A 22,454-nucleotide genomic window follows, 5' to 3' on the forward strand; every position below is an offset into this window, starting at 1 on the left:
GACCTCTGCTTACACCCCCCCCCCCCCCCAATGGCTTACTGAGCAACCTCCATAGCCTTTTTTTGCAGGTCACCTTAGATGACAGTTGTGCAGTAGTAGTATACAAGACGGGTTTTGTTTCCAGGTCTTATTTTAAGGCTGCTGCTATAAGGTGCATGTTCCCATGAGAGTGGCCACTCTGGATAATTACCCAAGTACTCTTTGCTTGAAGGTATCAGAGATGGGCCACTTGGCAAGTAAAGCTGTATATTTAAATTCTAAATCTATTAGAAGGTGCATCATAAGCAAAAACCTCTCTCCATCCCTCCACTTTAAGTTATCTTTTCACTTCATGTCTCAGCTTTGTTGCTGAACTTGGAACTGGAGAGAGATGGCTCACAGTAAAGGGGGGAGGGTGTTTGCAGCCTGAAATGTTTATATGATGAGCATTCTTTTAACCCACAGCTTAAGTCCTGAAGATTACCATAGCTGGACCTTGTACATCTGTTATGGTAAGTGTAACTTTCATTTCGGGTAGCTACAGTCAGCTGTCCTGTACATGTGTGGAAGTGCCACCTGTGTGTCCTGAGTTGATATTGATCATGTTTTTGAATATGTACAAACATGTCATTTGTAGTTATGTGCAAGCTGTTCAGAATTGAAAAGGGTGTGCCCGTTGAATTTTCATCTGTATATTGTAACTGCATGAGAGCCCTGGTGATGTATTTACCGCAGTGTTGTGGTTTGCTTAGTGACCTGAGTGTGTATGAATGGCAGCATGCAAATGAGCCTCGTCAGGTGACCGTCACTAGTTTGTATACAGCAGTAGCTCACCACCAAGTATCTTAAGGGCAGTGTTGTAGCAGGAATTAAAATCACCATTACCTACCTTGACTGCATGCAGGCAAATACTTATTTCTGTTATAGTTGGCTGTTTACCAGAACTCGCATTGCAGCTGGAAAGTGCTTTTCTTGATGTTGATCTAGATTTTAAACCAAGTGATGCAGCGGTGCTCATTTCAAGTTCAGGTTCATGAAGTTGACTCCTGATGTTCTTTAGACACAGTTTTACTAAAATGTAAACTACAGTGTGGAAGAGACAGACTGTGGGACATTCAGGATTGTCCCGGGAAGTGTTCTTTCCATTGCTGTGAGGCAGTGATGACCTTCGTTAGAATTGCGTAGTATAAGGGTAGAAGTGAAGCCTTCATGCATAAAGAAATAGTATTAAGTATAGTGTATGTTTGTGTTTTGCACAAGCTTAGTGAGATGGACTGCTGTCTTCTAAACTGTGGTCATGGAAAACTATTGATCTGAAGTTGTTAATCTTCTTCCTATTTATCACTGATGGGTACGGTTCTGAGCCCTTGGAACCGAGTCGGCCTTATACCAAGTTTGCGTGCACCAAAAACTTTCGAGCTAAGCTGCTACCCTTAATGCCCTTTGCTCAGTTACCTCCGATCTCATTTGCCGCGCAGCCATATAGCAGTGTTTCACCGAGCTCTCTAGCTAAGTGATTTTTTTCTGATACATTTACAAATTTTTGTAAACATTTTTTCCTGTTTATAGTCTGTTTTTGATATCTATATTGTATTACCTCCAGCCACAGGTATCACTTTCTTAGCATTGTTGGTATTTTCTAACTTTCTACCCTTGTGGTATCTTGTTACCATTGTTGGTATTTCCTCTTTCTTCTTCATTTCCTCCACTTTCCTCACTCTCTCCCTTTTGCGTGAGTGTGTGTTCTGGGATGTCTGAAAAGAAGGGAACTAAGGGGTTTAAACACTGCCGTTCTTGCAGTGGTAAACTGCCGAATATTGACCTCCATGGAGAATGTGTATACTTTTTATGGGGTTCCGCATTTGTCAGCGAAACCCATGTGTTATATTTGTGCTAGCTTCAGTCAGCGGATGCTGAATGAACGTCGTAACAAGCTGATTTTGAAGGGCCTGCTGGCTCTGCCTTTTTCAGAGGCTATTTCTGCGATGGAGGTCTCATCCCCCTCCTTCTGTGAACAAGAAACGTCCTCGGTTGGACCCCTCTTCAGCAGCCGGTGACAGAGATAAGTCATAAATACAAGGCCCATATGGCCTCCTCAGAGCATCGTTCTGCCTTCTCTGTTCGGCTACTACATCGGCTCCGAGCTCGCCTCATCAACGCCCACCCTGGCACTGACGACTACGACGCCGTGTACTGCCTCGGTTCTGATCAGCTTATCTGTTTCTGTCACGGCACCGACATCGCCCATTTCTGCTCCGATATCGGTTCCGTTAACTACCTCAGAACCGTTTTTATCATCTGCCCCTGTTGTAACCCTGTTCACGGCTCCAACCATACTGTTGTTGCCGGTTTCGAAATTGGAATCATTGGTGCCGTTCTGTGATACAGACCCAATATTCGTCGACTGTGGACCTGTTTGCCAGACAAGACTGCAGCCCCTTTTTGGACTGGCCTGATTGCCCCTCCAGGAGCATCGGTGAGATCTACCAGGAACCTTTCCAGATTGGATGTGGTGCGCCTTTTTGACCAGCTGCTCCTCCCTTGGTTCTAAGGCTCATTTATCCAACTCTTTCTAGAGGACTCCCTTCCTCGACAACGACACTGTCTGAGGCCCCGAGACCCCTTTGGGTGTTGGTTCCATCAGAACCCACCCTTCCTCAATCTTATGCTTGGGGGGGGGGGTGAAACCTCTGGTTCCGGTCTCTGTTCCGACGGTATTGTCGGTCCCGACTTCAGATCAGAGCGTCACTACTGCTTCAAGTCTGCTTGAGGCTCTGTCCCTGGGGGCGGACCATCTGGAGTGGGGTGTGACGCCGGTTCTGATTTTGTCTTCAGTTCCGGGCTCCCACTCCTCTTCGGGCAGGCCCGCTTTCTGGGTGATAGAGAGGGTGCTTGCTTCTAGCAATCCTCCTCCGTTGGTTAGCCCCCCAGTTCCTTCTGAGCCGCAGCTGTCAAAGGCCACCCCCCCCCCGGGACTTAGAGAGCACAAGGCCCAGGAAACCCCTATCCAGGGTATTTCCCTTTCTGAGCCTTCTTCGGATGCTCCCACTAAAGAACCCCCTCGGAAACGGGTGTGTGTGAGGAAACACATGGACTCCCCAGAGGAGTCCCTCATGGAAGATACGGAGTACGATGATGGGGAAGGGTCCCCACGGTCACCCCCTGATGATGTCTCCTTCAGAGACATCATAGAGGTCTTGAAACAGAGGGGTGACTGGAAGTCCTCCAACCCTTCCCCAGAGGAATCCGTATTCCTGCAGGCCTTTCACTCTCGGCCCTCTACTTCTTGGGTGACCCCCCCCCCCCACCAGTGAGTTGGATAAACTCATCGTGCTATGGTAATGGAAGAACCCTGACTCTATTGAGGCCATTTGCAGGAGATCAGATAAGGTACTCTCCCCTCCAGAGGATCAACCCCATTGGTCTAGAGGTTTGCCAGTGGATGCTATGGTGGTGGTGGTAGCCACAAAAAAGGACTTTGCAGAAGAGAGTCCTGCTGTTCACCAGCCCAACAGAGTCCCGGGCAGTGGACAGGTTAGGGAAGCGAGTTTTTGCATCAGCAACCTTTGCAGTTAAGTCTCTGAACTTTTGTTACATTTTACGAGGCTCCTGAGAGATCTTATCTCCGAACTCTCCGGAACCCTCAATGGGCCAAGTATCAGATGGAGCACGAGATAAAGTTGCTTCCCAACTTGCCACCCTAGAATCAATATCCAATTCATCCATGAGGTTGCTGTCACACACAACCGAAGGAGCAGCTAGAGCTGATGGTGCAGGCGTAGTCATGAGATGCCACACCCGGTTGCACATTTGTGACCTCGCAGACTCTTTCAAGTCTTCCTTTTTAAATGTCCTTGGCCATCAGCTCTGTTCGGTGCTAAGGTCAAGGATACATTAGCCAGGTGCAAGCAAGACGGGAAGACGTTGTCTGCCATTGGCTTAGCTTTTCCAAACCTCAGCGTTCCTTCTCCAGGAATCAGAGGAGCGGGAAGATGTGGCACAAGAAGTCTCAAGGTCCTTTCCGAGACGCTAGTGGTGAGGACTCTTCCAGAAGCAGAGGGGGTTCCATTAATGGAGGACGTCCCTTTCGGGGCAGAGGGGGCCCCCGGAACCAGGGCTCCAGAGGATTTTTCTCAGGTGGACCATATCAACGCTCTTGAGGCACTGCCTGATTGCTTTTCTCCGGAAACAGTTGGGGCGCATTTTTCTCTGCACCAAGCTGCCTGGCTCTCCATTACAAATGATCAGTGGGTGCAGAAAATCATTACCAGAGGCTACCATATTCCCCTAATAGCATATCCAAGACCTCCGAAATCCCTTTCCGATGTTCCACCTAGTCAAAGGGAGGAGGCAGCTTCAAAAATACGAAAGCTATATCAAAAACGAGCCATCCAACAGGTCCTCCCAGATAAGTGCGGATCAGGGTTCTACTCAAGATTCTTTTTGGTGCCAAAGAAAACAGGGGACTGGAGGCCCATTCTGGATCTCATCCATCTAAACAAATTAGGTAGTTCAGACCAAATTCCACATGGTCACGATTCAAACCATCCTCCCCTTTCTGTGGGAGGGTGTGTGGATGTGCTCATTAGATCTCTGGGATGCATATTACCATATCAAGATGGACAAGCGCTTCAGGAGCCTCCTTCGCTTCTGGTTGGGAGCCAATCACTACCAATTCAGAGCCCTGCCTTTTGGTCTCTATGGCCCCCAGAGTGTTCACGAAATGCCTTGCAGTGGTGACAGCTCATCTGAAACTTCAGGGATTCCAGGTGTTTCTGTACCTAGACGATTGGCTTCTCTCCGTCCCCCACCAAGCATCTTCTGGTCAGGGCCCTCCGCTACCCCCTGGTTCTAGCAGAGTCTCCAGGCACCACCATACACTGGGAGAAATCCAACCTTCAACCCTCACAACAACTGGAATTCATAGGGGCAGTATTCAACACCCAGTCAAGCCTGATCTCACTTCCTGTCCACAGGCTTCAGAGACCAAGGGCACAAGTTCAAGTGATACTCTGTCGAAGAAAGGTGTCTGCAAGGGAAGCCTGCCAAGCCTTGGGATCTAAGGCTGCAGCCATCCCTGTAGTTCCGTTAGCCAGACTGCACATGAGATTACTACAGTGGCTCCTTCAGGCCCAGTGGATACCCAATCTTCACCCCTCTGAGTTCACAGATTCTCATCACCAACACTTGCAAGCTAGATCTCCTTTGGTGGATAAGTACGGACAAAAGTCTTTGGTGTCACCCCCGCCCGGTGCCACGGTGACCACGGATGCTTCCCTGATGGGGGTGGGAGGGCCACTTCCAGGGAAATTCAGTCCAAGGCACATGGTCCGATGTAGAGGTTAACTTGCATATCAGTGTCCTGGAGTTGAGTGGTGCTATTGGCATTTTCAAGCTTTTCATCCGCTCCTTCCATCTGGAACGATTGCTGTCCAGTCAGACAACATGTCCATGGTCTGGTACATGAACAGGGAGGGACCAAATCTTTACCCACTATGTTGTGAAGCCATGAGAATCTGGCAGTGGGCGATAGCTTCCAACTGCTTTCTGATCGCAACGCATATCCCGTGGAGCTCCAACGTGATTGCGGCAGGCTGAGCAGATGCATTCTTCATCCTCACGAGTGGTCTCTCAACCAGAGTGTGGCTGCGGAAATTTTCAGCCGTTGGGGCCAGCCATGCTGTGACCTTTTCGCCTCTCCTTCAAACACAAAGTGCAGCAGCTACTTTGCTCTCTTTCCCCCTCTCGGGGAGTCACTGAGACGCACTTTGATCCATGATTGTCACACGGGTCTCCTTTATGCTTATCCTCCGATTCCTCTAATTCCCCTTGTTCTAAGGAAAGCTATTTGGTTGAGAAGCAAAGTGATCCTCATTGCCCTGTTCTGGCCTCGTCAAGTGTGGTTTCCCTTCCTTTGACCTCATCTGTTACAACCGCCTTGGATCCTAGACACTCATCAGGGCATCATATCTCACCCACAAGGACGGACTCCCCCGAATCTGTCCGCTCTCAAGCTGACAGCTTGGTTTCTCCACTTCCATTAGTTGCCAGGCAGGAAACCCTCTCCTCATCTGTCCGTGATATTTATCTTGGCTTGTCATAAACCATCCACCAGGAAACTACAGGGACAAATGGAAAAGATTCTGTATTTGGTCACGTAATCAGAGGCTAGACCCGTTCTCAGCCCCCGTAGCCACTATTCTGCATTATCTGGCTGAACTGTTTGACAATGGGCCCTCAGCTTCCACCATTCGAGTCCATCTAGCAGCCGTTTCCAACTTCCATAACGGGTCTGATGGAGTGCCACTTATTTCCTCTCGCCTTTGCAAGACCTTCCTCAAGGGTATTTTCCACAGCAGGCCTCCCATTAGACAGCCGGTGGAGGCATGGAATCTGCCCTGGGTTTAGCAGTCTCTTTCTCTGCCCCCTTTTAAGCCGGCTGTGATATGTGATCTAAAATTCCTGACATGGAAATCCTTATTTCTGCTGGCTGTAACTTCAGCCAGAAGAATTTCTGAATTGCAAGCCTTATGTATCAAGAGCCCCTTATCTGATCTTTCATAAGGACAGAGTATCACTTCGTACTAACCCATCCTTTCTCCCCCAAGTGGTTTTTGATTTTTCGATTAACCAGTCCATTGAACTCCCTGTGTTCTTCCAAAATTACTCTAACAAGGGATAATACTGCCTACATTCCTTGGATGTTCATAGACAATTAAGTTTCTGTCTGAATGAACTAAATCCTTTCGAAAGTCGGACCAGCTTTTCATTTGCTTTGCGGGTCCTAGAATGGGAGGCGCAGTATCGAAAGTTACTTTGTCTAAATGGCTCAGGGATTGCATTGCCTTCACATATTCACTTACGGAGGCATCTAAGCCTGGCCATATCAAAGCTCACTCATCTAGGGCTACTGTAGCTTCTGTTGCCTTCCACTCTAGGGCCTCCATGGATGACATTTGTGCAGCTGCCATTTGGGCTAAGCCCCACACTTTTATCAAGCATTACAAATTGGATCTGATCTCCAGGGGAAGAGCGGCCTTTGGTTCAATGGTTCTCAGGAATGTTCTTCCATAAGGGCCACCCAGGTTCTCCAAGTAGCTGGGGACTCGGTCCCATCAGTGATGAATAGGAAGAAGATTAACAACTTCAGATAAAGAAGTTAGGTCTTACCATAATGTTCCATCTGAGTTGTTGATCATATTCCAGTCATCATCCTAAGGTTCCTGGCGGATATTCTGGGTCTTTGTGGTGTATTAGGGTGTCTGCGCAGAGATGGCCTCTGACTTATTTCTTATATGTTGCATGCAAACTCGATCTGAGGTAACTGAGCAGAGGGCATTGTGGGTAGCAGCTTAGCTCGAGAGTTTCTGATGCTCGCAAGCTTGGTATAAGGCTGACTCTGTTCTGAGGGCTCGGAACCGAACCCATCAGTGACGACTGGAAGATCATCAACAACTCAGATGGAACGTTATGGTAAGACATAACTTCTTTTTTTGAAATCCCAAATTCTGACATCTCGTATCTCATTTCTTGATGGCAGCAATTCGAAACAAAATTCATAATTCAAAGCAGGTTTTTGATGTATATTGATGTAGGTTAGGTAAAGCTTCACAGCTTTGCTTTCCTTTTAGATTTACCCTTGCATATAAATATTTCTCTTGTTGTTTTCTGTGTTACTCTACATATTTGAAATATTCGTTCATCTATGAAACAGCTAAAGTCTAAAGTGAGTAGGTCCAAGGTTGACTTCTAAATGCAAAAATAAAGAACACTGACCTTCATAATAACCCAAGATATGCAACTTTTCTCCAGCTACTTCTGCACTCTTACCTAGTTTGTAATCATTCTGTTTTCTTTTGCATACTGTTTAGTTTCTTGAACATGATTTTTTTGTACAGATTAAATGAATACGATAAGTTTGTTGTGGTTTGAGTAAAACTAAACATTTCTATAAAATTGCAGAAGAAGAAGAAAGCTTAATAATTGTGGAATTAAATATCATTTAGCTGTAGTTGTAACATGTTTATAGTAATTTAAATGCATGAAGTGATTAAAGGAGTAGAGCATTTGCTTAGCTGTTTTTGGCCATGTCTGACACACTCCTCCTGTGTAATACTATCAAGGCTGCACCCATGTCACCCACCCCCATTACCCTGCACACATTTATTCCCCCTTGCCCATCTGTATGACATTTCAACATTCAGGATCCCAGATGCTCCTTAATACCTTTTCCATGCCTTTCATTAACATACTGCTGGCGAGGACTTGGACATGACGCATCAACTTGTCCTTTAACAGAATGCTGTCCTAAAACATCATGCAATGCAGACTCGAGCAGTGTGATATTTTGCTGTTTCTACTTTTGCTTATTTCTTTTGGGAACCCTAACTTACACCTGCATCTCAAATAGTTGCTTGCATCATTTTGTAAGTAGGCCTGTCCAAAGAATAGTGATCATTTAAGTCCCATTTTATTATATAGCTTTTTGAGATGCATTCCATTTGTTTTGATGTTTGACCTACTGCCCTTCTACTACATCTGTTTAAAGTATAGGCTTTGTGACTAAGTGAGCTAGTGTTCCACTGTTTTCTAGGGTAAAGCTCTATGTCCTTTTAGGGTATAAGTCAACATCCCTATGATGGTTTCTCCTTCCGTAAAGAAGACTGTCTACTATAGGCCAACACAGATATTTGTAATGCTTGATACTCATACCATCTGTCCCACCGTCTGGATTTTGCTGTTCTTGAAGTTTCTGACTTTGCAAGAACAGGGTAGAAGGAGGTCAGTACATAATTTCAGGTATTGCACTTGTACCTTTTCTTTGTAAAATGCTTTTTAGAAAGCGCGTCATAGTTCAGATTTTATTTCTATTTAAGTAAGTTTATAGTAACTGTGTTTGTAAGGTTGCATTGAAATCTGTCATATTTGCTTTTCTTCAGCAAAGTTTACTGCTGCATGTCTCTATCAAAAGCACTCATTGTCAAGTGCAGATAAGTCGTATATATGCTTGTGTCCACAGAAAGTGAGAATTTCTTCCAATGCTGAAAATTTGTGTGTCATTCTGTGTGATTTAAAGGTGGTAAGGCAAATCAGGTGTTCAGATGGCATCATCTTTCAGATTTGTGATAGTGTAAGTGTATATATGTGTCTGTGTACAACACACACACACTCTCACTGTCTCTCACTCTCTCTGGGGTTGGTATATTGGTCAAGGTGTTTTCTCACAAACACGAAGCATATATTTTTTGAGTCTTACCTTTGAAAGGGAAATTGGCTAGGCTTAAAATGACCCACAGGGCAGCTAGCCTAGTACTAACCTATGAATCCTGTATTTTTTTTCCATAAGGCTAATATGTAGGGGTGGGATCAGTGGCAGGGTTGGCTGATTGCAAAAGTGTTTTTTTTTTTTTCTTTGGCATTCAATATAGTTTGGCCTTTTTTGGTTCTTAAGTGTTAAGCTAAGAAATTGAAAGCTAAGGAAGGTACGGTTTTCTCCTTTGTTGCCATATGTTTACTACCTGACTTAATTAATTTGTGAGACTTCTGCAGCATGAATCTTCAGATGGATCAAATGCCAAGTGAGCATTCAGTTCTGCTGTTCAGTTTGGTTTGTACTTTTGCAAACATTTGCAGTAGGATTGCACATTTAAGTAAAGCTGGTGAACTAGAATGCCATTTGCAAAGTTTCAGGCATATCAGATAAAAAAAATGAAATACGATTATCTGTAAACATCTGAGTTGCCGTGCCTCCTTTAAAAAAATAACTTGCTTTGTATTTTATCAGTTGTGATAAAGATTTACAAGTTTTGCCAGTCTGAAAGCAAGTACTCATTTTGCAGTTGCCTTGTGTGTTTGGAAAGAAAAATATTCATTTGATAAGCTTTTTTACACTTGTCTGACAGTTCATATATATATATATATATTACATACTCTGCTCTGATTGGTTGTTACAGCTTATCAGTGTAGGTTCCCCATACGGCTACGGGCGGGACCACCAGTCAGAGTTTCTGCTGATTGTGTCGAGGGAAGTGAAGGGGGAGGAGACCAGTTTCCAGAATCGCAGCAGTGAGGTGTGTCTCACAGTTCCCTCCAATTCCCCTCACACTGCTGTGCATGGCCTTTCTGTCTTCCCTGCTTCTCCATTGCTTGATACCTTTCATAATCATATGTCCGTGAGTTTTGTGTTTCACTTGTGTTTGAAGGCTGTGAAAAAATGCTGTGTTTCTGAAACTGTCCATATGCATGCACTACACAGCCCATTTTATATTCATTCTGACTAATGGATTAGAAAATATTTTTGTGGCTAATTAATGCATATGGATTTAATTTCAGTGCATCATTGTTACATATTTTGGATATATATATATATGTGTGTGTGTTTTGATTGGCATGGGACATCTTTCATGTGTATGCATTCCTTAATAAATCATAATTTTGTAGCTTTTAATACAAATCTGGGCATTTGTGACCCTTGTATTTGGCTTGTGCTGTATTTTGTGCTGTGTAATGTTTCTGTATTGATTGCATTGAGTTACTTAATCTGTATGTCTGTCATGATTAACATTTGTATGATGAAATGCTGAAAGTCCTGATAACTACCTCAGTCATGCATTCTGTAGTTGCCTTCAATAAAGTCTGTAATGGTTTTGTACATCAGGGAGTAAACTAGCCTCTTTCACTTGACTATCATTTTTCTGTTTACTTGCCATTTAGCTGGTTTGACTCATCGTTGATTGGAAGTGAAGGGCTAGATAGCAGTGTTTGTTTGTAACCTGATCTTATTAAAAATTTCAAAACAAAATTTAATAAAGATGTTTCTTGTTTAAAAAAGTGGCTTATGAAGTATTTTCAGTTGTACATATAGTGCCAAACCTGGCACAGTTACCTTTATTTCCCAGAAGTGTTTAGTAATGTTAGTGGTTACCTAACAGTGGCAAAAGCTGCATCGCCATCTGTCTGTGGGACAAAAGCATATTCCATAAAATTACTAGCCCAGTACTGGAAGCACTGGATCTTAGCTCATGCATGTTGTCTACTCTAAATCCATTTTTAATAGCTCCAGTCCTATGGTGCGTCACCATATAGGTGACACATCGCTCCAGTCACTGTTGAAAGGGATCTAGGAACTCTTGTTAATTCATTAACTGGCCCAAATGTTTCCACAGTTGTTTAGAAAGTCTTTTCTCTTGGTCGTCTAATTTCCAAAAGTATCTCCACTAGATCCAGAAAAGTCTCCTTTACTCGTATATCTACAGACCCATTATTGAATATGTAATGCATATTTTGGCATGTGTTTTGTCTAAACATACATCACTCAACTTGAGACGCCACAGATGTAACTAAAAAGCTCAGTGGGCTCAAATATCTTGGTTATCAGGACAGACTGGCAGTCGTTTCTCTGTATTCAGTCTCATACAGACTCTTCCTTGGAGATCTCTGACTAGTCTTTCTAGCCTTGAAAGATCCAACCCTCTTTGACTCAAGTGCTTCTTTGCAAAGCAGATGGTATCTCCAATATCTTTATCAAAAGATAAATAATGCATGGCATGATAGAGTTGTATTTCAACATATCCCTCACCTCAACAACAAACGTCTACTACATGTCAAGCAGAGTAGCACCCTTGCCACCTTTAAGGTAAACCTAGATAATTGGATGGGCATCCTCAGATTTCCCCCTATGCTTGCCCTTCTTTGAAGCTAGAGAACTACTGAATTAGAGGTGTTTGTCTACAGACTGATCTGCCTAGTACTACTTATAAAAAATCCCCCTATTTTTGGAAAGAGTACCCCACCCTATAGAAAATGGTTTACATTGCTGTAACTGGTAGTTTTGGATACACATTCCATAAAACACTCCTCTTGATTACTCCTTATCTTTGGCAGTGATGGAGCACAGTAGAATTTTCAATGTTTGTGCGGTAGAGTGGTTTAACAACTGGCAGTATGACATTTTGACAGTTTCTGGAGCTTGTAAAAGGGTTTGACATCCCCTTTAACCCACCCCCACCCACCTTCAGCGTAGAGTGTGAAGAACGGGAGGGAGGCTCCTTCTTACAGACATTACCAACAGAACAGTCAAAATAATGCCTAAGTGGGAATTTGCATCTGCCAAAATGTCTGTGTAATGTATTAACTTGTAATTAAAAACAACAGCAGACCAAACAAGAAACAACTTTGCTTGTGTAATCACAACACTTGCTTTTCCAGACCTGTATTTAAGGTGAGTCCAATGTTTTCTTTAATCTCTGATACTTCTCCCTTTCCTGTTTGCTTTAAACTATTGCATATGTCTTTCATTATTAGGTTTGATTTCTCTTTAGATGCAGTTAAGTTATTCCTCTCTCATTCCTTTTGCATTCCAGCAGTTTGCTACTTATACCCTGTGTTAGTTCGGATGATCAAACTTCTTAACCCTTCCTTGCACACTTTCTGGTAGTGAAGTGTTTGTCCTAAAGTGGGGTTACAGAAACTAATGCCCTGATCAGTTGCAGAAGAGCATGTCTTTTTTTTTACAGAAATCTTTAGCTCTGGATTCCATTGTTTGGACTGATCTTCCCATCAGTGATCATTTACTCCAGCAAAATTGTGATACTATAGCTGTAGCACTTCTAGGTATGTCTGTCTTTATCCAGTAGCACATTCCTTATCTTCAGAAAGTATCCCCTTGGAGACTTGGCAAAGACGGGTCCACCCTGTTACTGTCTTCAGCTGTCTCTCCCTCTTTTATCTGACTTACTAAGGTTTTATTGAAAGTGTTTCTTGTCAGCTGATATCACATTTCACAAGATTTAATCTGTAGCGTACAACAACATGACTTAAAAAAGCCATGGTATATTAACTGCTACTTTCTGCCTGACAGACCCATTACTCTTAACATCTCTTTTGGAAAATTGATAGTCTTTAGAGTCTTAAAAGGCTTTTAATTAAGTCGTTACACCTGTAGCACATTCTGGTGCGTTTCCTCTTAACAGCCATATCTCTTTATGATATTGTTTGGAACTGGCTTTCTTACTCAAGTGAGTCAAGTAGTAATAGGCAGGTTAGGTTGTGAGGAACAAAACACTTAAAATTGTTTAGGGTGCAGAGCAGTGAAGATAATTGATTGACCACTGTTAGTCACTTGTTTTATATTAATATTTTCATAAATAATATATAGGTACCGCAATACCTATACTTTTTTGATGTGTGGGTGTGAGCATATATATATGTCTATGCAAATGTGGATGTATAAATGTATATGTGATTGAGAATGTATATGAGAAAAAAATCATTTTAGTCATCTACTAATTGTTTGTTTTACTAGATGCATTACATGCTGTGTAATTTTTCATTTTTGTATTACTTTGATAAATTGTAACACCTAAATATGCCATTAAGAATGCTTAGAAATGTATAAATGCTAATAGTGTAACATGGAGCTTTTCTTCCCGGGCCTCTGCTGAAAATGGACCTGTGTCCAGTCGGACCCTTCCGGTTAACAAACGTAAAATAAAATAAATAAGTCATAGCCCAGGGCCATAATAGCCAAACTAATTATATACAAAAGTGCAAATATATATAAAATATATGACCGCATGTATGTCAATTGCAAACGTTTATGTAACTAAGTTATTCAATTACTGGCACAAGTAGAGAAACTAAAGTACCTTAAATCTCAGAAATGTGAATAACACCACACATTTCAACTTCCAGGGTACACAGCCTACAGAAATATCTAATGATAAAAAAAGAGGGAGAGTAACTATTTCCTACAGTCTAAACTGTATCCTAACCCACATCCGATGGCACTACTCACAACCACTGTAGGATATTCTGAATAACTCCATGTGTATATACTTAAAACCCGGAACATCAACAAAATTACTCCTTGTCATAATCTTGCTGCCGACAGCTGTACAGGATGGGTGCAATTTCTGAAACTGGTCCACTACGAGTAATTGTTGCATTTAATCAGCACATGATTATTCAAACCCAAGATGGTTAAAATCTTCTAGTCACTAGATGAACCTGCAAAATTCACACTATATGGGCTTTTTTGGGCTGATTTCTGTCCCTTTCAACTTTTTGGCTTAAAAACGCGTGTGTTTGCACATTTTTCACATCGTGCAGCACTACGAGGCTACAGTTAAACTATTCCAGGTGCCAGAAAATCTGCTCTTCAAATTTTCCCTTAAAACTAGCTGGTTTCTTAGTAGTAGCACTAAAATCTGAACCACTGTGACTAGCACTTGCTGTAGAACCTGCTGTAAAGCACTAGGAAGCCTGAACCTGATACAAGCACTCAGCTTTCCTTGTCAATAAGGAGAAATTAATCATAGGCACTAAACAGCCTACAATTGCAAAGTACCTTGCAAAGGTAAGGGAAAACAGCTCTTAAACCTTACAAAAAAGCACCTAAACAGGCATGTCCAATGGTCAGCTTCCGGTGGTTTCTCCTGTCCACCTGGTGAATCTGGGCATACTGGGGCAGTGCGACAACTGCCTCATGTACACAGACAATCCTCTCCTCCTACCACCCAACATTACAACCTGCGAGAGATGCACTTACATAGCCAGACTGGAAGCAAAGCTCTCTCCGGTCAAGACTGTGCTAGACAGTCAAGTGGAGAAGGCTAACACCTGCATTACACCTCTAGCAACTCTTAGCCCTTCAAAACCCACACCATCAACTCTCACACATAGCAACACTAAACCCACATATGTGGAGCCCCTTAACATTAACCTGCCCAAACAACAAGGACCTTCAAAGTCGAAATGCAAGCAAACACCAGTCACAACCAAAGTGACACATAGCTCACAACACCAGTGTGCCACCCAACAACAGCCCCTAAGGCAAGACAATGTACCCAACACTTAAGTCATGGGTGACTCTATAGTCAGGCACACTGATGTCCCACTCTCCAGGCTGAACAAGGAGAAAATTACAGTCAGCTGCCAGTCTGGTGGCAGGAAACGCCACATAACGCATACACTCAAGTCACTCCACAACAAGTACAAATATGACTGTCATTGTCCATGCTGGAGTAAATGACTTGAGACGTACCTCCCTGGACTACATGAAAAGAGACATGGAAGAGCTCTTGGATCATGTGACCCAGGCAGGTGTGACCCTAGCCCTGAGTAGCATCCTGCCTTCGCCCAGAATGATACCACAGTATAAGGACAAAATGATTAACTTCAACAATTGGCTAAGCTTCTGGTGTCATTCAAAGGGGATCCAGTATTTGTCTGCCTGGGAAGACATGATCAACAAACCACGATGCTTTGCCAGAGATGGTCTGTACCTGTCACCCCTGGGATTCAGGTTACTGGCTAAAGCTCTTGCCACCCCTATAGTGCCTTTTTAGGCAAGGTTCAAAGGATAAAACCACCACCGTAACAGATACAAGCATGCAAAATCTGAAGGTAATGCTACTCAATGCTAGAAGTCTAAACCTCAAAATGCACTCTCTCGAGGCACTCCTAAAAATGGAGAACATTGATATCTGTGCAGTGACTGAGACCTGGTTCAAGGCTCCAGAGAGCACCCCTGCAATACCAGGCTACAATTCTTACCACACTTTTCGGCCACAAAACCAAGACCGAAACACTAAAGGTGGCGGAGTGTCCATATTCACCAAGGATATTCACACCTCCAGGCTAGTTGCCCAACACAATGCATCTGAAATTCTCCAGGTGCAACTAACACTAGGTAAGACTACAATCCAAATTGTAACTTGCTACAGATCCCCCACCATACCCCACGATTCTCACTACACCTTCCTAAACATACTGGAAAATATTAAGATACAACCAAACATCCTAATACTAGGTGTTTTCAACTACCCTGCCATTAACTGGGAAAACTACTCTGGTACCAACTCCTTTTCCCAGCGGTTCTTGGAATTCGTAAATTCCACCACCCTGGATGAACTAATCCATTGTCCCACCAGGGGCTCCAATATCCTAGACCTGGTCATTACCAACATGGGAGATAGATGCTCCACACCAGTGGTCACCCCCTCATTGGTCAGGTCTGACCATAAGCAAATCACCCTTGACATCCACATCCTACTCCCACCCCCAGTAAGGAAACCTCTTTAAAAAACTTCTCCAAAGCCAATCATGCTGCTGAAGTCAGAAGTGACCATCTTCACAACACCCATGCAGACAGGATCTGGAAGTTCAACTGCAGAATCCTACACTAAGGCACTGTACGAGCACATCCACTCGTGCATGAATCGTGCCATCCCAAATAGAACCAAGATGCTCTTTTCCAAAAAAAGGAAGCCAATCTGGTGGTCCCCTGCTATAAACAAACTATACAACAGAAGGAAGAAACTGTTGCAGAAAAGAGGAAAATCCCAGGATGCAAAAAAATCCCTCACCAGCCTCGGTAAGAAGCTGAGATCCCTCATAAAATCCTCAAAAGTTAGTTACGAAAATAAAATTGCCAAAGATTCCAAAGACAACCACAAGGCATTCTATAGTTATGTCAAGAATCTAAATGGCAATGCTCAGATCTGCTCTGAACTACAACAGAATGGCATTAAATATACTGATCCCAAGGATACTGCCAGTATCCTGGCAGATCGATTTAGTGCCAACTTCACTCCCCTCTCGCCCCCTAAAGGGCCCATCTGAATACCAAATGATTGCCAAATTCCGATAATCACAGCCACACAGGTAGAAGCAGCACTCTCCAAAGCTAAGAATACAGCATCCATGGGACCAGATGACATCCCAGGCTGTGTACTCTATGAACTACAAAATTAACTGGCACCCCACCTAAGTGTCATGTTTAATCGTAGCCTCACAACAGGCTTCATGCCCACTGAGTGGAGGACAGCTACAGTTATCCCGCTCCACAAGGGAGGATCCACCTTGGATCCCAGGAACTACCGTCCCATCAGTCTGACAAGCTTGATCTGCAAGGGCATGGAACGCATTATCATGGAACTTATAAACAAAGACATTGGCAACCTCCAGACACTGGACCCCCACCCAGTTTGGGTTTGTGAATGGCCGATCTTGTCTCCTGAATCTGATTGACTTCTTCAAATCGGTCTCCAGAGCTGTGGACGAGGGTAAGGAGGTCCACACAGCCTATCTGGACCTCACCAAGGCCTTCAACACCATCCCCCACTCTGGAATCATAGATAAACTTACTAAGCTGGGCATAAATCCCTACGTCACTCGATGGGTTGCCAACTGGCTTACTGACAGAACCCAGACTGTAAAAGTAGCCGACTCCAAATCCAGCTCCAGACAAGTGGAGTACCTCAGGGTTCAGTCCTGGGACAACTGTTGTTTGGCATCTACTTCTCTGAAGTGCAGGCCAACATTAAGGGACTCTGGCTAACAAAGTTTGCAGATGACTGCAAACTGGGAGCCATTATTGAATCCCCAGATGATGTGGATATTCTACAAAAGGGCCTTACAGAAACAGATGCCTGGTGCCAGAGCCATGGGCTCAAACTTAATGCCAAGAAATGTATATTCATCCCCTTTGGAAAAAAACATGTACCCATGAACTACCACATAGGTGGCAGGACACTAAACATCAAAAGTGTGATGAGAGACTTAGGGACACAAGTGGACAGTGGTCTCACTTTCGATAACCACATCGCCACAACAGTCAGGAAATCTTTCTACGTGGCACAACTCATCGCTAAGGGCTTTTCATCCAGAAAAAAGGAGGTCATTGTCCCACTGTACTCATCCCTCATTAGACCCATTATAGAGTATAATGCCCCATTTGGTATGTACCTCACAAGACATCTGCAACAGCTGGAAAGGCCACAGAAATACCTCACTAAAAGAATCACAGGCCTAAAGCAGATGCCATATGCTGACCGTCTAAAAAAAAACTCCAGGTATACTCTGTGGCATATCGTCTACTCAGAGGCGATCTCTGCTTAACATACAAGGCCATGTCAAGCCCTGAGCTGTTGGACATGCTCCACTTAAAGAAATCCCAATCCCTCAGAGCCACACGCTCCAGGGATCTAAACCTCATCACAATGAACAAAACATGCTGGAGGGATAGGTTCCTGACCCCGACACTCCCAGTACATGTCAAGCAGAGCACCTCATTGGCCTTCTTCAAAAGGAACCTTGATGACTGGATGGGAGATAGGAAATTCACCCCGGGGATCATGTCAGTCGCCGTGCTAGGCAGGGGCCCAGAGAAGTAAATATTGTGGGGAAAAAATTCCAGGAAATTGTTATGGCTAGGCTTGCATAGGCCTTAGGGCCGATAGCCTAGTACCAACCTATGAACCTATATCTGTATGTGTGTGTTTGTGTTTATATAAAAATATATCCCCAGGAGATGAGTCCCCCTGCACCTTTCTCCCATTGTGGAGACAGGCGCCCACACCCCTGAACTTATATGTGTGTGCATGTGTATACCAACTCATGGTTCACACAAACTTGGAGAAGAGGGAGAAAATGAGGAAAGTATAACATTCCTCCTCTCAATCTTCTCCAAGGCCAGTCACTATGACAAGATGCTGGCAGTTTTCAAGGTTTAACATTCTGAGTATTAATCAGTTAGTCAGCTATATTGATCAAATAGTGAACTCCTGCTTAGACTTCAGTGTGCCGTGGAACTCACCAGTCAGGAAAATCCAGATTTTAACCCACAGTGTCTTCAGACACGCTACCAAAACCCTCTCCAGGCAAAGACATAAAACAGGGAATGTCAAAAGTCAACATCTGTGACTAAATAGTGGAGCCTGCTTTACTTCCCACTTAATGGTACCTTACCTGTCCAACCAACAACTGTGACCCCCCCGACCAAAAATATTTTTCTCAGAAACTTCAAGTTGCTGTACATAGAATGATTTAATGGCATCCAAAATAGCTACCAGTTTAACCTGTTTTATACAAGGAGAAAGTGTCATTTGTTCTGGACCTTGTCTGTTACAGAATAAGAAAAGATTCTATCTTAGATGAGCACACGTGTGCAAGAACTAATGGAACAGCAACAAAGCCTGGTTAGGCCACACAAAGCTACTAAACCCATCAACATTATAGCAATACAAGGACGCATGAAACGGATGTTAGACAGATGTAACAATCGAAGCAAAAGCAGCATGCCAGAAGAGAACCTAAACAAGCCATTAACTTTCTGGACATCAAAAATAAACTGCCAACCGGATCTTCCAACACATACTTTCTATAGAGAGTAAATTGCAGACCATTTCAGGCCAGATATTGACAGCACAAAAAACACAATTTTGGCATCCAACAGTCTCATCCAAGCAGCTGTCTGCAGCATTCCTTTTCCAACCAACTGATGTGATAGCTGTTGAGACTACTAAAGGAAATCAAGGGACACGTTTCTACTTCCTTAGCTGGATTACCACCAGTTTACCTAACGAAAACTGTGCAATACATACATTACCCAATAACCATGCTCATTAACAAGGAGCTTGCAAGGACAATTCCCCACTCCTTGGAAGTGCTCAAAATTAATATCTTTAAGAATGGCAAACTGTACCAAAGTATAGAACCATCAGCATTTTAAGCCCTTTATCCAGATTCCTGGAACAAATTGTTCACAAGTAACTCGCTCATTACATAGCAGCTACCAACATAGCTGTAACAATGCAACATGGATTCAGAAACTTGCCTAGGCACTTCAGTAATATTACTAACATTTGTACAAGAAGTAGCCATAAACTCTAAGAAACCGGCCTATTTGTGTATTTCAACAAAGCATTGGATGTAGTAAACCACCCATTACTTCTACACAGACTACAGGAATTGGGATGCAACATCAGTATTTTGGAGTGGCTCAGATCATACTTCAACAGAAAACATTGTCAGTTGGCGCAATGCTGTTGTGAACATCAACAGCATTGTAATTCCCCAAAAAGTTTGCCCTGGGTAGCCTTCGTTTCATCCCGTGTTTACCAGAAATTTACACCACGATACAAGTGGAACCACTGGTACACAGTAAGCTGACAAGTTGTCTGTCATCCACACTGCAGACAATGCCCATAAAATCAAGGACATACAAGAAGCTCTCAAAACATCATAGACGTGGCTTACTGAAAGACACTCAATACTAAATGGGGGGGGGGGCAAGGTATTGATCCTCAGCAGCAATACATGTAACATAAAAGAACAAACAGCTTTTCCCTTGATGGATGCATTTCTGCAGTTAGAACTGTGCAACACTAGAAATATTGTGGATTAAGTATTGATGGCAAACTCTTTCTGCCAGCACACTGTAATATAAAAACAGAACTCCACACAAGAAGATTGGAGCCCTCCATGGATAGAAACAGTCTACTGCTAACAGCATGAAAGAAAAGTGAATGGTTACTCTTAGCAAAAATCTGTGGAATCTCTGCCATGCGGAAAAACACAAATGCCACTAAACTGTAACAGCCTGCATCGAGAGAGGAAAATACATCACAGACAAGTCATCCTACTGACAACATTGCCTTTGCTTACAAAAAAACTCAATGGTTACAGAATAATGTACGTGCAAATGAAGACAGCTGGCACTGTAAACAGCAATCTGATGCAACTCTCTCAGAAGTAGCTAGATTATAAAATTTCTAGCAGACTGTCTTACTTAAAATTGAACTAGAGTTTTTTTTTCAATTTCTAGATCATTAGTTTCTGCTTTTGTGGTCTTCGTTTTAATCCTCAGGTGAGGGTGCTATATGCTGTCTGCTATTCCGTGGACAAAGAAGTGTTAGATTACTTTCTGCATAAATTGTCATCCACACTCCTTTAGTACTCTCTCAAATTAATTTGTAGAAAACCTTCAATCTTCATCAGCTGTAATTTACAAAAAGCCACTTTAATTTGTACCAACAGTATGTCACAAAGTCGTACAGATAGACGTTTAAACAACCAAAACTAAATTTTCTTTAATCTCTAAACCAGAAAAAGTAAATGCCAGCAAAAGAAGTAGAACTGCAAATAAAGATGAAAATGTCTGATGCAACTAAACTGAAACTTGAACAGAACTTTAGTATGGATGATTTGAAAGCTGCTGTCCATCCTATTAAAAACACAGTTGATAGTATTGTATACAGTTAGCAAGCATAAATGATTCCTTCTCTTGCGTATCTGCAAGAGTTGATACTTCAGAGAAAATAATCTTTATCTGTGAATATAAAATACTGGATTTGGGGAAAAAAGGCAATTTGACAGTCTAAAGTTATCGGTGATAAGCTATTGGATCTGGAGGCCTGTAGCCAAAGGAATGATTTCCTAATTCATGGCATGTCTGAATCCATTAGTCATCCAGAACTAAAAGCTGTGGTAGACATATTCTCTCATCTGTTACCTAATAAACAGGATGAACAGATCATAATTAAGTGAACCCACCTTGTACTTCATAAGATTTCCACAACAATCAGCAGCCAGACCAAAGTATGTTAAACTTCTGAACTACGAAGATTTACTTATAATGTGAGCATAAAAATATAAACATCGTTTTACTTGGCAGAATTACAAAATAACTACCTTTCAAGGCATTCTTTTGGTATACAAATTTCAGTAACAGAAACTTGCACCATACAGTGCCTGCCTAATCCAAAATAAAACTGAATTCATTTTGCAATTCCCTGTGAAATTAATCTTTGTAAGTGTAGTTAAATATCAAGTCTATTCAGGGGGTGAAGCCAAACATCTTTTCCAGTGGCGGTTTCATTTAAATGCTTCTTAATGTTCTAAAAATTATTCCTACCTTGCTTTGGTAGTACTGCTGGTAATGTATCTTGCGGTTTTGTAACATTTTTTGTATACTTTCATATTCTCATTTCATCAAGCTGTCACGCTAATTACCTACAATAGAGAGGTAGGTCAACACAGGATCCTTTATTTTTGAACATGAGCACTTTGGCCGTTTGTGTTCAAGTTTGTTGCAGAGATGCTGAACTACCATTACTTGAGAATTTGTTGTCAGAGGGACTTTATTACATGAAACACCGACTGGTATGGTAATCTTTTGATACCTTAACACTGTGTCTTCATTTGACTCTGTTTTGGAAAATTCTAACAGGAAATTTTGACATTTTTGGTTACAACTGAACAGTCATCAACATTCTACTTAATCCACTATATACTTGTTGATCACTACAGAACTCCTTTTATTCAACGTTTGAACTAAATGACTAATACTGTGGATCTAAACTGTGTAAAAGATATCTGGTTTTCTACCACACACATTTGATCTACTTGCACACAAACTGAAAGCATCATATTTTTTAATTGATTGTTTACTTTTTTCTTTAATTATAATCTAGTTGAATATTTCTTCACTTGATTATCGCAGTTTAGTAGTGTTGTAAAATTGTCACAGTTTACTAGTGTTGTAAAACCTTCTCAAATACCCATTGATGTATTGATTCTAATTACATAAACTCTGCTGGCATTATTTATCATTTTTACATTGTGCTAGTCAGGTGTACCATTTTAGCTGTCTGATTTACTCATATTACTGGTAATTGGAATTCCTTAACTTA

The 22,454-nt window shown here is 42.5% G+C and overlaps 1 protein-coding gene across 2 annotated transcripts in view; it reads left to right on the top strand.

The window, feature by feature from the left end:
- The window catches only part of KCTD5 (potassium channel tetramerization domain containing 5), a 1,265,680-nt gene that overhangs the window by 730,815 nt on the left and 512,411 nt on the right, over positions 1–22,454 (top strand). Inside the window, exon 5 of one of the 2 annotated variants that reach the window (XM_044089537.1) lies at positions 9,933–10,049. The exons of the other annotated variant lie outside the window; for it this stretch is intronic. Coding sequence (XP_043945472.1) covers positions 9,933–10,049 — 117 coding nt within the window. The remainder of the gene's footprint in view (positions 1–9,932; positions 10,050–22,454) is intronic. 2 annotated transcript variants of the gene reach the window in all.

This window comes from Protopterus annectens, chromosome 12.part0 (assembly GCF_019279795.1).
Source record: "Protopterus annectens isolate FY-2018-M chromosome 12.part0, PAN1.0, whole genome shotgun sequence".
In the NCBI taxonomy this organism is placed as follows: domain Eukaryota; kingdom Metazoa; phylum Chordata; order Ceratodontiformes; family Protopteridae; genus Protopterus; species Protopterus annectens.